This window comes from Hippoglossus hippoglossus, chromosome 2 (assembly GCF_009819705.1).
Source record: "Hippoglossus hippoglossus isolate fHipHip1 chromosome 2, fHipHip1.pri, whole genome shotgun sequence".
NCBI classification, from domain to species: Eukaryota; Metazoa; Chordata; class Actinopteri; order Pleuronectiformes; family Pleuronectidae; genus Hippoglossus; species Hippoglossus hippoglossus.
The window spans coordinates 8,263,629-8,276,938 of record NC_047152.1 but is presented as its reverse complement, the minus strand read 5'-3'; the positions used below and the strand labels follow the sequence as shown (position 1 = coordinate 8,276,938).

General features: G+C 44.8%; 1 protein-coding gene and 1 long non-coding RNA gene across 5 annotated transcripts in view; one reads left to right on the top strand and one right to left on the bottom strand.

Annotated features, from left to right (window-relative positions):
* The window catches only part of LOC117774007 (potassium voltage-gated channel subfamily H member 7-like), a 55,807-nt gene that overhangs the window by 11,378 nt on the left and 31,119 nt on the right, over positions 1–13,310 (top strand). For all 4 annotated transcript variants that reach the window (XR_004616008.1, XM_034606021.1, XM_034606011.1 and 1 more), the window contains exons 3-4: positions 7,436–7,591; positions 12,443–12,922. Coding sequence is in view for 3 of the 4 variants with exons in the window: in XM_034606021.1 (XP_034461912.1) it covers positions 7,436–7,591; positions 12,443–12,922 (636 nt within the window). In the remaining variant the exon portion in view is untranslated. The remainder of the gene's footprint in view (positions 1–7,435; positions 7,592–12,442; positions 12,923–13,310) is intronic.
* Positions 1–13,310, bottom strand: part of LOC117775158 — a 366,941-nt gene that overhangs the window by 325,112 nt on the left and 28,519 nt on the right. The gene's annotated exons all lie outside the window — the stretch shown is intronic.

Here is a 13,310-nt window from a genome sequence, read left to right as displayed (position 1 = left end):
ATCAAGCCTGACGTGTTTTGAAGCAAATGTATTCCTCCAAGATGAGATCAGAAATACAGCTGCTCAGAGATGTTGTACCAATGAAAACGTAGTATTAGTAGTATTAGTAGTATTTCTACAACATAGGCCACCAGATGCAGGTTCTGGAACTAGCCAGCATGAGATGAATGTGTCGGCGTCGACATTAAATACGAGTGCATAAATCTTTTAGTTTGCTTGGAAAAGAACCGAGGACGAGACCCAGTTTGCACAGGGAGTTGGAACAAAAGCTTCACATGTTCCGTAGATGTTCAAACAAACTGAATCTGACGCAGTAGATTTGTCCATTTACGCTCCTCAGGGGGGTTGCAACTTGTATACGAATACAAAAACATGGCAGCAAATTTGCAACCGAGAGAGTGAAGCATGAATATGAAGCACATCCCCAAACATCAAGGACAAAGTTTAACTATGACTAAATAATCTGTATTCAGATTGAGTCGGGAGATGTTTTTCAAAATGAATCTGATTAAAACTAATTTTGAGTTGTCAAAAGATTGTCCGAGTCAGACTCGTTCACAGCAACAGGAAAATGTTGGGAACATTGAGTTGAGGGGTGGAGCCTGAGTAGATGTTGCAGGAGGCTGGGCGTGGCGTTTAAATTCCACTGCGCAGATCACGTGTTTTTGTTTGACAGCGGCGTCGGCCCTTATCACCAAAAGCTCTCGAACCTCTCTTGAATTTTTGGAGTTTGGCCTCTGGACGTTTTGTTGTCGGAAATTAACAAACCTCTCTCTTGTGACCTCCTGGGTACGACGCAGTCTCTCGACCCGCCCGCCCGACGTGCTGCCACTGATGATATTGTAACCCCGGGGATAAGGTAGCACTCTCCCTTCTGGATTAGAGAGTCGACATCAGAGCTAAATAGCTCAGAGTACAACTGCATGTTCCCAGGGGGAGAAGGGGAAGGGATCACATTTCCCTGGAATGATGGACAAAAACATAAGCCTTCCTCCCTCTGGAAGGTCACTCCTAATATTTAACTTTTTATTTTTTCACTTTGATAAGCTTTCCCCGATGATTTAAGAGAATGACGATAAATAAGCTAGAGTCGATTTTTGAATTGCAAACAAGTACTTCACCTTATTTCCAAGATTCTGCAGGAAATTAAGTGATTTACTCGTGTAAAATGTTTTTTGTAAGTCGTTTCTACAGCTCAGTCTACAATGCAATACGATTTTAGCATAAAAATATGGAAATGCCTCTGATACTGCCAGAAATGCTGGGTTGGTCCTTGTTGAGAATGCAAATCTATGTACAGATCCGATACCACGTTGCTAAAGTATTTTAGTTTCACTCTGATAAATCTCTTTTTCTTTGTCGCTCCAGAGCAGCAGTTGTCCTGCACTGTCCCACAAGCAAAACAGCAACGTCGACCGTATTTTACAAACAGTGGCTGCACTTTTACAGCTATTTAAAGGAAGTAATTGTTGTGTTGTCCTATATTTATTTATGTGTCATGACTGTCAAACTATATAACAAATGAAGAATTCATTCTCTGGCTCCAAGTGGTAAAATGGCAGCGTTTGTATGCAGGATATTTGGGCTTCATTTCTGTCCAGTGGGAGGAAGTAGAGACGTGTCGTCCATCTTTCTATAAAGTGTGTATAAAACTGTACTTAGAGCTGTCCACTTGTCATTGGATCACCCCGGACAGATGTTAAAACCAGGTCTGAACAGGGCCAGAGAGAAACATGGAGCTCCCTGCTGCTGGAGGCTCATCTCACATCAGTGTCACTCACATTACACACACACACACACACACACACACACACACACACACACACACACACACACACACACACACACACACACACACACACACCTAATGATGTGCACACACACACTCCGTGTCTATTAAGCCAGGGGGGGAAAGCACAGGCTGCAATTTAAAATGATTTTGACTGCGATACTCTTGGCAGCGGTTTCTCCAAATGAGGGTTATCAAAATTCCCACATGCAACTATCCCACAATCACTGTCAGACACAAGCAGGCAGCAGATGTTGATCTCTCTCGCTCTGTGTGTGTGTGTGTGTGTGTGTGTGTGTGTGTGTGTGTGTGTGTGTGATGACTTGATCAGATGCATTTTAATCACATTAACTGATCAATGTGTACGTGTGCGTCTCAGCTCTCCGGCCGCGGTGGACGCACGTTGAGCTGCATTGTCTTAATTATTGATAGTGGAAATAGAATCGAATGAAATTTCCAGCTTGTTGAAACTAAAACTCGTCTCACTGCGCTGCCTATGAGCATGAAGCCGTGCACTCAGCGATGTTTGCTTAATTATTTAGGTTTCTTCAGTCTGCAAAACATAGCTGTAATAACATATGATAACAAAGCAGAACTTAGGGAACAGGTTAATGCCAAACTAGGTTTTTACTTGTTTCAGGAATTCTTTTTAAAAACAGCTCCATGTCCCAGGAGCTACAGTGTTTCTCGTCTCAATAAACAAAGCCATCACTGCCTAATGATTAATTCAGTGGAGTGAAATGAAATGAAACTGAGAATAAAATGGGGAATACATCACCTTTGCCACAGAGCAGCGCTGAGCTCTCAAGCTTAAAATGAGACCCCCGCTGACACAACCCTGATGGAGTGTGTTTAATATAAGTTGAAGGAAATAATGGAGAGTTGGCCGGCTGAGTCAAGTGAGGTGAGCATGGTGTGTGTGTGTGTGTGTGTGTGTGTGCGTGTGCGTGTGTGTGTGTGTGTTGGATCGCTAAGAATCTCAGGCTATCCATGCAACTGTTTTCAATAGTCCACACAAGCGTTTTGGCTCCGCATCCGAATTTAACAGCACAACAGACAACAGTGTCATCGTTTCCAAACATCTCCGTTTTTGCCAGGAGCATCTGTACCAGAGTCGATGCACTTGTCTCCATCTGTCTGCATGTATAACGGTGTTTACATCCATGACCCGTGTCCTCAGGTGGCCCAGTCATGGCTGCAGTTTATTGCAGAGACATGTGGTCTAAGCGCCACCGGCATAGAGGTGACATTGTGTATGAAGACCTGCCTGTTTTAATCTTTTTATCAAAGTTAAAGCTCAATCCTTACAGTACCAGAGTAGTCCTGTGTTCAAAAGCAGCTTTGGTCGGGAAACATTAAAGCACCCCCCTCACCCTCACCCTCACCCACCCTCACCCTCACACACACACACTCAGCATGTAATTTGGCGTATGCCGTGTATCCACCTGGTAGCTGTCACCCTGCCGAGCCATCTGTGTGGCAACAGATTACCAGGTAGCCCCATTAATCCAGGTAGGCAGTGAGGAAATGAAGCCGAGAGGAAAATGTTTAAATCAATAAAACCCACATTTCCACTCAGGCTTAAGGCTTCGACTTTGACAAACCAGGAGTGTGTATATATATATAAATGTAGGATTAACTGCTTCTGCCCACGGATATTGTGATGTTTATGTGGCTGTTTGACAGTTTTCTGTGTTTATCCCCTCACCTTCACCTTGCCAAACTTGGAGATTCTTCGCCTCTTTCACGAAACACAAGTCAGCACTTTCCTCTATCCCCCGTCCTCAGAGGATTAGAGACTAAAAAAAGCCTCTTTTTTCTGTTTCAGCCCAATCATGACTGGAGCAGCACTGAGTCACGCTGCTTTTTCTAAAAACAGAAGAGGTCATTTGTATTTCTGAAGAAGCCGAGATGGCACCTGATGTTTCACATTAACTCAGTTTTGCTCTGCAGCTCCACATAAATATTCAGGTCAGAGGCGCTCATGACTAAAGTTGTTTTAGAGCCTTTGAAAGGTGCATTCACTCATTACACTGCAGCGGGAAACCAGCTCCATCACCTCCTTATTAGATTTAGTTGGACAGAGAACATTCGTCTAATTAATGCTGCCGGCAGCCTTTGTGTGTGTGTGTGTGTGCGTGTGCGTGTGTGTGTGTGTTTGCGTGTACCTGCGTGCATGTATGTGTGCATCGCTGTCTGTGTGCGACGGAGAAATGTAAATGTTATTTCTGTTTGCGATAGCGTGTGTGTGTGTGTGTGTGTGTGTGTGTGTGTGTGTGTGTGTGTGTGTGTGTGTGTGTGTGTGTGTGTGTGTGTGTGTGTGTCTTTGACCCTCTGCTGGGGCGGGATACGCAGACAGGCAGGAATTAGCATGAGCGGCAGCAGCGGCAGCACCGGGGATCTGTTTGATCTGTCCACTTACAACACGTCCGGTGGCCTTTCTGCAGAGAGAGAGAGAGAGCGAGAGAGAGAGAGAGAGAGTGAGCGAGGGATACAGTGAGAAAGATGGCAACAGAGAAAGAAAACAAATGAGAACCAAAGTGTGCATTGAAGGAGGAAGAGAGGGGCGGACAGACAAAGACATGGAGAGAGAAAGAGTAACGGAGGCCGATAGTGAGTGAAAAGAAGTATGGGATCATGGGAAATGAAGGGGAAAGAGGGGAAAATGGGAAATAAATCACGTTAACACATTGATTTGACTTTGAATCGGTTTGATTCTGCTGCACCTCATCACACTCATGTACATGATGGTCTATTGTCGTGTTTGACATGTTTAAAACTCCCTCAGACACAAGCTGCCACTTGGTCTGGTGTCATGTCTATATTTAAAAGCCACATACATCCCTCTGTGACCCCTGTTGCATGATGTAAACACGCTCACAAGGCCACGCATGTGATTGAGGCTCGGGTGCACTTCTCTTGACCTTCCTCTCTCCATTTCAAATTCAAATGTATTTGCATGACAGGATTTTAGCCATTGTTGCAAAGTAGAAACACGTGACATGTAAAAAGCAGCAAAACATCGATTCACTTTATGATGAACTAAAGATGGTACTTTTTTTAGCTAATCTCAGGAATGCATTTCTCATTCATATCCATTTCAAGCTGCCTGAGTACACACATCACACACACAAACAGACTCACACACACACACACACACAAACAGCACCATCGAGCCTCCTCTCATTCTTGTGGTCCCCAAAATAATCGTACCATTATGCTTTCTAGAACATAATACTTAGCTCCTATGAATTATAAATGTCTATGGATTCCAAGTGGCTTATTTTTGTACACGCGTGCATGTTGCACGTGCATGCGCGCACACACCCACTGATTGCTTTACCAAGCTGGGCTGAGGTCCCCTTCTTATGCAAATGTTACACTGAACACAGTGTAGCATGTGTGTGTGTTGGACCTGTGTTTGTGAACATGTACTGTCAGAGGATGTGTATGTGTGACTTCTTTACCTTTAGAGGAGGTTGTGTTGCACGTACACACAAACACAAACTCACACACACACACACACATACGCAGCAGTGAGATTCAACCACAGGGAGACGTGATGAAGACTTCAGCCTCTCCTGAGCTCAAGCTGTTTTCTTTCTGTGTGTGTCGCACCTGCGAGCATCATTGCCAGCCCCTGATGTTACTGTATAATGCAGGATACATTCTTTTTAAACTTAACAAACCTGAAATTTGTGCCCACTTTGTCGGAGTTTTCCACAAACACATCTGCGGATTATCTGCGGCGGGATAAAGAGGATCTCATTTAACTTGAGGACGGTGTTTGTACCGGAGACAAATGAATGTAATATCTGACTCGGCACAGCGAGTGTGCTCCTCTCCGGAGCACTCACTTGTTTCCATGGAGACAGACACATTTGTGTTTTATTTGTATTTTTTACAACAGTGTTCCTTTTATGCAGCACGTTAAAATCCTGTCAAGGACTTGTAGTGAAATGCAAGAAATAAAAAATGTAGTTAGCCAGGCTTTGAAAGCCTTTTTTAGTTTATTTTTCCCTTTTCTGATATTCAAGCCCCTGTACTCTGTCTGTGCTGTGTCCCCCCCCCTCCCTCCGGCTGCCGTGCACACTGACAGTTCCTGTAAACCACGAAAGCAGAGGCCCCCTCCACTGGTCATCTTTTGCATATTGTCACAGAAGACGGAGGAGGTGCGATGCTGCTTGCGCCTCCCCACCAGACTCCCTCGGACTGAAATGAATGGCCTCGTCCACTTGATGCACCCTGATGCATAAATCAAACCCCGGTGTGGTCAGCGGTGAAGCAGTCGGTTTGTTATGTTGCTGCACAAAATAATAGGATTTTTCAAGCCCTATGATACAAAACTACCACACTAGAAATGTACAGTTTTTATTCTTTTTGTGTGTTGCGTACACGTTTAGTGAGTGGAATCAGGGATGCGGGTGTTTATGCAGCAGCGTGTCTGTGTCTCCCAGAAAAGAAACGCTGGAGGCTGGGAGCCTGCTGGGTGAACTATAAATAGCCTCCTGGTGACAGCAGGACTTAGAGCCTAATGTGAGGGAGAGCATCTTCCAGAGATGTCCACGTTCATTATTTAAAACTTCATATGCATTTCATTTTCTACATTAACAAACCTGGTTATAGCATCTGTGCATTCCAGTTAGTGATAACTCTATAATCACGGTTTAATCCCAAACTTAGGAATGTAAACATCTTAGTAGCTATTTTGTCGTTGTTTCTCTAAAATCTTTCAGTTGTAGCTAAGCGGCTGTGGCTCAGGAGGTTGAGTGGGTCGTCCACTTAACAGAAGGCCAGTGGTTCGATCTCCAGTCTGCAAATGCCCTAACGAACCCCAAGGCCCCTGGATGCTGTGCCGACAGTGTGTGAATAGTGTGTGAATGTGTGTGTGTGTTCTGTACTGTGAATTGATTTGTGCGCTTTCACCATTTAACTTAACAGTGCGACTCCTCTGTCGCTTCTCTGTCAACCTCGTCTCCGTTGTTTGATGAATTAGGGACATTTACTCACGAGGCATTAGCGGAGAGCAGGGTCGTGTTCAATTTGCCTCAGCAGCTCTAACTATTGAGGTTTGAGAGCAATTAATTATTTTTCCACCACGAGGCTGAGAAAGTTCAGGGAGGAAATAATGAGTGAGAAATATTCATGGGTAATTTAGTGTCTTTATCGGGAATGATGACTTTATATTGTGGACTGTTCTGCTCGCAGGAGGACACGTCGAGCTGGAGGAGGTCACATCACAGTCGTACTGAAATAGAAAATCACTCTGCTTATTCTCAAGTTTGCCATTGCCAGTGTAAAAACTCAGGAAATAGAAGTTAATATTGTAATTAATTATACACACAGGCTCATATCGAGGGTCAAAGTTCACTGACGTTTAATGGATTCACTTCAGCACAGGAGGCCAATGTTTTATTTGCGTCCTCGCTTGAAGCTGTCATGCTACTTTAGAGCTTTGATCAGGTTTTAGTGTTTTGTTTGGCTCAGAAAAAGTTCTGAATTTTTAATCAGGCGCCTTCACGATTGATGGGGCTCGTAATTTCTGGATTTCATAACTATACTGCAGTCACTTTCCAACTCAATCAAACCCAAAACATAAAGTTTATCACCCGTTTCTAACTGTGAATTAAATTTCCTCCTGGTTAGATTCAAACTTCCTCTGCGCCACCCACATCATCCCGGTGAAGAACGAGGAGGGCCTGGTCATGATGTTCATCCTCAACTTCGATTACATCCTGGAGGAGGGCAGCAGCGACTCGCTGGAGAAACTCAACCACACCTCGCCGTCCAAAGCTGAGCAACGTGAGTAAAGGACAAAAACGGACTCTAGAGAATGAAATGTGCTGCAGAACAATATGACATTTTCCCAATTCCCCACTGTGTCGGTGTTGAGCAACAAACGTACACGTAGAACGCATCCTCAGACGGTTGCGTGTACACGAGCTGAAGAAAGAGCAAGTCACATGTAGCAGGCATGACCTTTTACATGTAACCTTTTTCTTGTTTGTTTCTTTACCCAATCCCCCAGTGTATGTTGAGGATTTGACACAACCCCACTATTCATTTTTCATGCCATCCCATCTGCTTTAATTGATTCATTTCTTTGGCATCTCGCTTTTGTAGCACGATGCATAAACCCGGCTTGTGCGTTCGCCCCGACTTGGGGCAGTAATCTGGCGTGCAGCTGCAGGAACTTCCTGCCAGACAGCTCCTTTGGCATGTTGACACCAGCGTTTAGGAGACGCTGATGTGTTAGCCTGCCGTCATCTCAAAGGTCTGGCCCAATTATAGCTCATAGCATGCCAGGATGGCCTGATGAACTACTGGAGCAGTGCTGTGGAGCCCTCCGCTTCCCAGAGCTGTCGGCGTAATAGCGTATAATGCCATTCCCCAGCGGTGCTCTTGAACATGCTCTTGATCCTTCCTCCCTCTTCATTGTCTCCGTCTTTCTCCATTTTCCGTCAGTGACATATAAAGCAGGAGCACGGGGGAGCAGAGGTCAACTCTCGATGGCTGTAATTGGATGAGGCTCTGAACAGGCTGATGCCTCATGGGGTGTGTGGTTAAAAGAGTTTGGAGACGTGTGTGTCGAGTGTTTAAGTGGGTGTTTTATGTGTGTGTTTGTGTGCACATCACACTCAAGACTCTACTGTATACGCTCCTCCAAGGGAATTGCTCAGCCGTAGCATAAGGGCAATCCCCTGATGGAGCACACTTCTCTATGAATTAAAGCCAATTCTCATATCTGCATATCAACGTGGGAGTCCCAGCAAATTTAGAGGTGAGGTCCAGATTTGTTTACAAGGTCGAGTCTCACTGCTGGACACCGTCTCGTTCTCTCTGCCTGCACACAACCTCTGCCATCGCAGGAATCACCGGAGAGCGTTGGTATTTCATCACGTTCCTCCTCCTCCCTCGGCTGATTCTGCAGGCCTAGCCGTGCACTTTTTACTTGCAGATGCACAGAGGTCACAAACAAGGAACAACTCTCGACTTTAGAGAACGTCACAGACGGAGAAGCTGCTGCAGATGCAACCCGCAGTGTTTCTATTCTAAGGAGCAGCTGCCTGTGCACGGAGCCAGTTGATGATCCATGTGTTGCATTACCGCCGCTCCTTCTGGGGAATGAGCAGCTATGCATTAGGTGCTTCTTATCGATTGCTTTTCTTCCTTAAGGACGATTCATCCATTCTGAAACCGGCGAGGTTTCTCTCATTTCGCTCTGATGTCGCTGGGCAACTTTTGCGGGCTTTTCATTTATGGGCCTGGACTATGGCCTCCAGACTAATAGACAGGGAGAGAAGTGTAAAATGCTTTAACTGATTTCAGAGGAACATCAGGATATTAATGGCAAATTAATTAATTAATTTTATTATTAGGGATGTCCTCAGCCGATATTCTACTACAGTTGATTTTTATTGGTTAAGAATTAGATAAACTCTTTCTGTCTATAAATTAGTTTATGCTTGCTTTTTCTTTCCTTCTTTGAACATGGACGTAATTGGATCAAATTGATCAGATCAGAGCCTGAAACACTTGACGGGACGTTGTTAAACGTTATCGTTGCAACGTAGAAGCCTTTGTATCCAACAGTGAAGCTGCGCATCAGCAGGAAAGTAAAGGGCAGAAAAGGCCTCGTACTAAATGCAGACATTTGCATATATTAGCATGTTGTCCGCACAGCGAGCCAGTGAGTCAGAGTGTTTAACAACCACCGAGATGTGATTTTGAACAGATCAGCGAAGCAGCGATCTGGGCGTTTACACCTAACCTGATTGAAACGGCATTATCAGTATTTTAAAAAAGGAAACTAACAAATGCTTTGATTATTCCCTGCACCCACTAACTGACTTTATGTCTGGATACAATCAGCATTCACTCCGAAATGACTCTGCAGCAGATGCAGGTTTTTATCGGCTCCGATCTGCAGTGATAGAAATACGACACCCAGAGTGAACGTGCTAAATCTTCTCTATTCTGGCCGTCTGGACACTGACGCTGCTCCTTTTCCAGCGTGATGTAATGACGCACATTAAACTTCCAATCGATGAGCCTTTCTCTACTTATTGTTTATCACATCTTGTGTATCATGCAAGATTGGAAATTTATTTATTTTCTTCCCAATTTTTTTAGTTCTTATCATCGACTGTTGTTTTTAAGGAAGTTTTCCTGTGCATTGGTTTTCTTCATGTTTATGATGTCACAGGGGGAAAATCACCAACCATCACCAATGTTTAAAAAGCCCAGGTAGAGCAGCTTTGGAAAAAAGTGGGAACAAGATCACATTGTTCGACACATGCAGCCTGGTGCAGAATGTTATTGTCTCCAGTTCGATTCTAGTCAGGGACAATTATCGCACATTATTCCCCTGTCGTTTATCCTCAGCCCACGAATATTTTCATAAAAGAAAACTGCAATACTCAGGCTTTATTGCAATCTTACTTTAATCACACTTTAATTTTCTCTGGGTATAAAACGAGGGCAGGGCAACGTGGGGAAACAGCAGAATTCTCCATGTTATTCTCCACTGCTGATGAGTAACAGAACTGGGAGCACTGGTAAACACTCCTCAGGGTGAAAGAACATATTAACTGCATTGTTGCTGAAACATAAGACAAAAGGACAAGAATTAGAGATGCAGACAAAAGGACAAGAAAGGATGGAGGCCTATTGTTCTCATCCCCTGACATCTGAATCACGCTCGCAGTACAGAGAGACATTTCACTCCCAACAAGAAGATCTGAGGGCCCAATTAATATTCAATGCAAATATTGCTAGCTGGTATCATAGCAACAGGGGCCACTGAGCGTCCATTGGCTGCGTGAAGCTGCGGGTGAGTTTTTGCCTGGAAAGAACGAGAGGGCTGGAGAGGCACACATGTAAAATACACACACACACACACACACACACACACACACACACACACACAGTCACACACAGTCACACAATGTAACAGCACTCAAAGGCTCAGTCCTTTCAAAACCACAATTAAATAAAGCTACTTACCGTGTTCTCAGCGCCGGGAACGTGTGACTGAATTATGAGTTAATTAAAAAGAGATTTATGGCATGTGTTTATATGTCTGTTTATGTCTCGGCACAGAGCTCCGAGCGTATCGATGCCCGCGAGCTGCCGTTCATTACTTTGTGAAAGTGGCATTTTAACAGCGTTTAAATCGAGCTGTCGGAAATATGAAAAGCTGCAGAGCATGATCAATTGATAAAAATACCAATATGGTCACATTGCAGTGGTGCAGTAGTTCGACCTATCACCTCACAGAAAGAAAGGTCCTGGTTTGGTCGGGGGTTTTTCTGTGAGTTTGCATGTTCTTCCCGTGTTTGCGTCCAAAGACGATGGACAGATAATCAGGGACCGTAGGTGTGAATGGGTGTTTGGCTCTGATCCTGGTCCCTCCCCTCACCCTCAAAGGATGAGCAGTATAGACAATGGATGCTTCACTTCCTGTGTCCCTGTGTTGTTCATGTTGTTCAGTGACACTACCATGACTAAATAACTTTTGCCGTCACAAGAACACCAGTATAACCGTAATTCCATAAGATTTACGACTTGTTTCCTCCTGCTGCACCGTCAAGGTTGAGCTGCAGCTTCAAATCCTGCTCTGAATCACCACTTAAACGCAAATTATCTTCTCCGGCATCATCAGCATCTGACGAGAGACTTTATTTAAACACTCTACGCTGACTGAAACAGACGCAGAGCAATTTGTGGGAAATTACTTTCTTTCCTTCTCATCCTAGTGGAAGCGGCAATAAGGAAGATAAAGATGCACGCTGCTCTCTGCTGAGCCTTAAACATTAATCCTGTTCTCTGGTTTACCACCTATTGTGTCTCTTAATACATCCTCGGCTCCTCCACTCTTTGCAGAGATGCACAAATAAACAAAAATGTGCTTTAATTTGCTTAAAATCCAAAAGGGGCGTGGCGATTCCCCTCGTTCAGCAGTGAGACTGAGACATGCATTCTCACATGTAAAGCATATGTTCAGGCGACTAAATGATTCACAACATGCAGCCCATGCTTTGCCGTCCATATGTGAGATGCTGTGAGCGTGAGAGACTCTCACGTGACGTGTGTGCAGATATTTTCAGATCATTCTAAATGTGCATGTTTGCAAACGGTACGTGTGTGTGTGCATGTTGCAAAGAACTCATGTGAACTCTTTCTTCACCTTATCCAAGACAGCAGCATCATAAATATAATTTTGTCTCCATCATCTCCCCAGGAACCGTCAATCACTCATTCAAATCTCAATGCCCCACTACCATTATAATATTTCAGCAGATGTCCTCCTCTATGAATAATTGAAGGAAATTGAACTCGTGCCTGAGGCGGAGTGGGCATTAGTGGTCTTTTCTTTTTTAAGATATCTGCATTGGCAGGCTTTTCACTGCTATTGGCAAACGCAGGGTCAGTGGGGGTTGTGTGGATCCCACGGGCTCATTAAAGAAACCGCTGGTTGTGTGCTGTGTGAGCAAATGTAACAATAATTGAGTGATTTAACAATCCTCAGATTTTATGTGACGTTGCCTGAAGCTGCTCCACACTCCAAACTGTTGTCAGATGGATGCATTAGTATGGATTAATGTGACAACAATAGATTCAGAGTGACACTTTTCTCTTCTCCTCCGTCAGGGAAAGGGAGATTCTTTCGCTTCCGTTTCCCGGCCTTACAGCTCCTGGGCATCAGCAAGCAGTCCCTGCCCCAGGAAGACCCAGACGCCGTCATGGTGGACTCCCCTCGCCACAGCGACGGCTCAGTGGCGACGCACGACTATCAGCTCCCCACCACCCGCGAGAGCTGCAGCCCCTCCTACGCTAATGACACCCGGGCCCTCATCGCCCCCAGCCACTGCTCCACCCCTGTGTCCGGGCCTTTGGACCACTCGTCGCCCAAAGGCCCCTGGGACAGGATGTACCAGGACCGAGCCATCACCCAGAACCAACACCAGAACCAGGAGGACACGTTTAACGCTGTCCCGTCAATCCCAGGCATCACGCCAACCGCCTCCAGGGAAAGCGTGTGCAGTATTCGCAGAGCCTCGTCCGTGCATGACATGGACGGCTTTGGGGCCAACTCCAAGATGGCGTTCAGAGACAGACATGCCAGTGAAGGTAGGAAGCTGCTGCTGCTCTGCCCCAGATATTTGCTGTAAAACTAACAAACAAACACCACAACATTTTCTATTTTGGGGTTTTTAGTTTTGTGAATGTTTAAAATATTAAATCAAATGACATTTTCCGATCATTTTACTCGAGAGCTGGGAGGAAAAGTTCCAGAAAACACCCGGAGAAACTGCCTCAAACATTTTGTTCTCACATATTCCTCATGACAAACACTCACTATATTAATAACTGAGCTCCCTGTTAATCCCAAAAATAGGAGATGCGAGATGTGCCAGTCTCTTAATCAGTTTTATGGTGATTCATCATCTACAGCGTGTGTTATTGATCTAAATCGCTCATTAGCCTTTTGGCCCATCATTGCTTTCAGGGTAGAGGC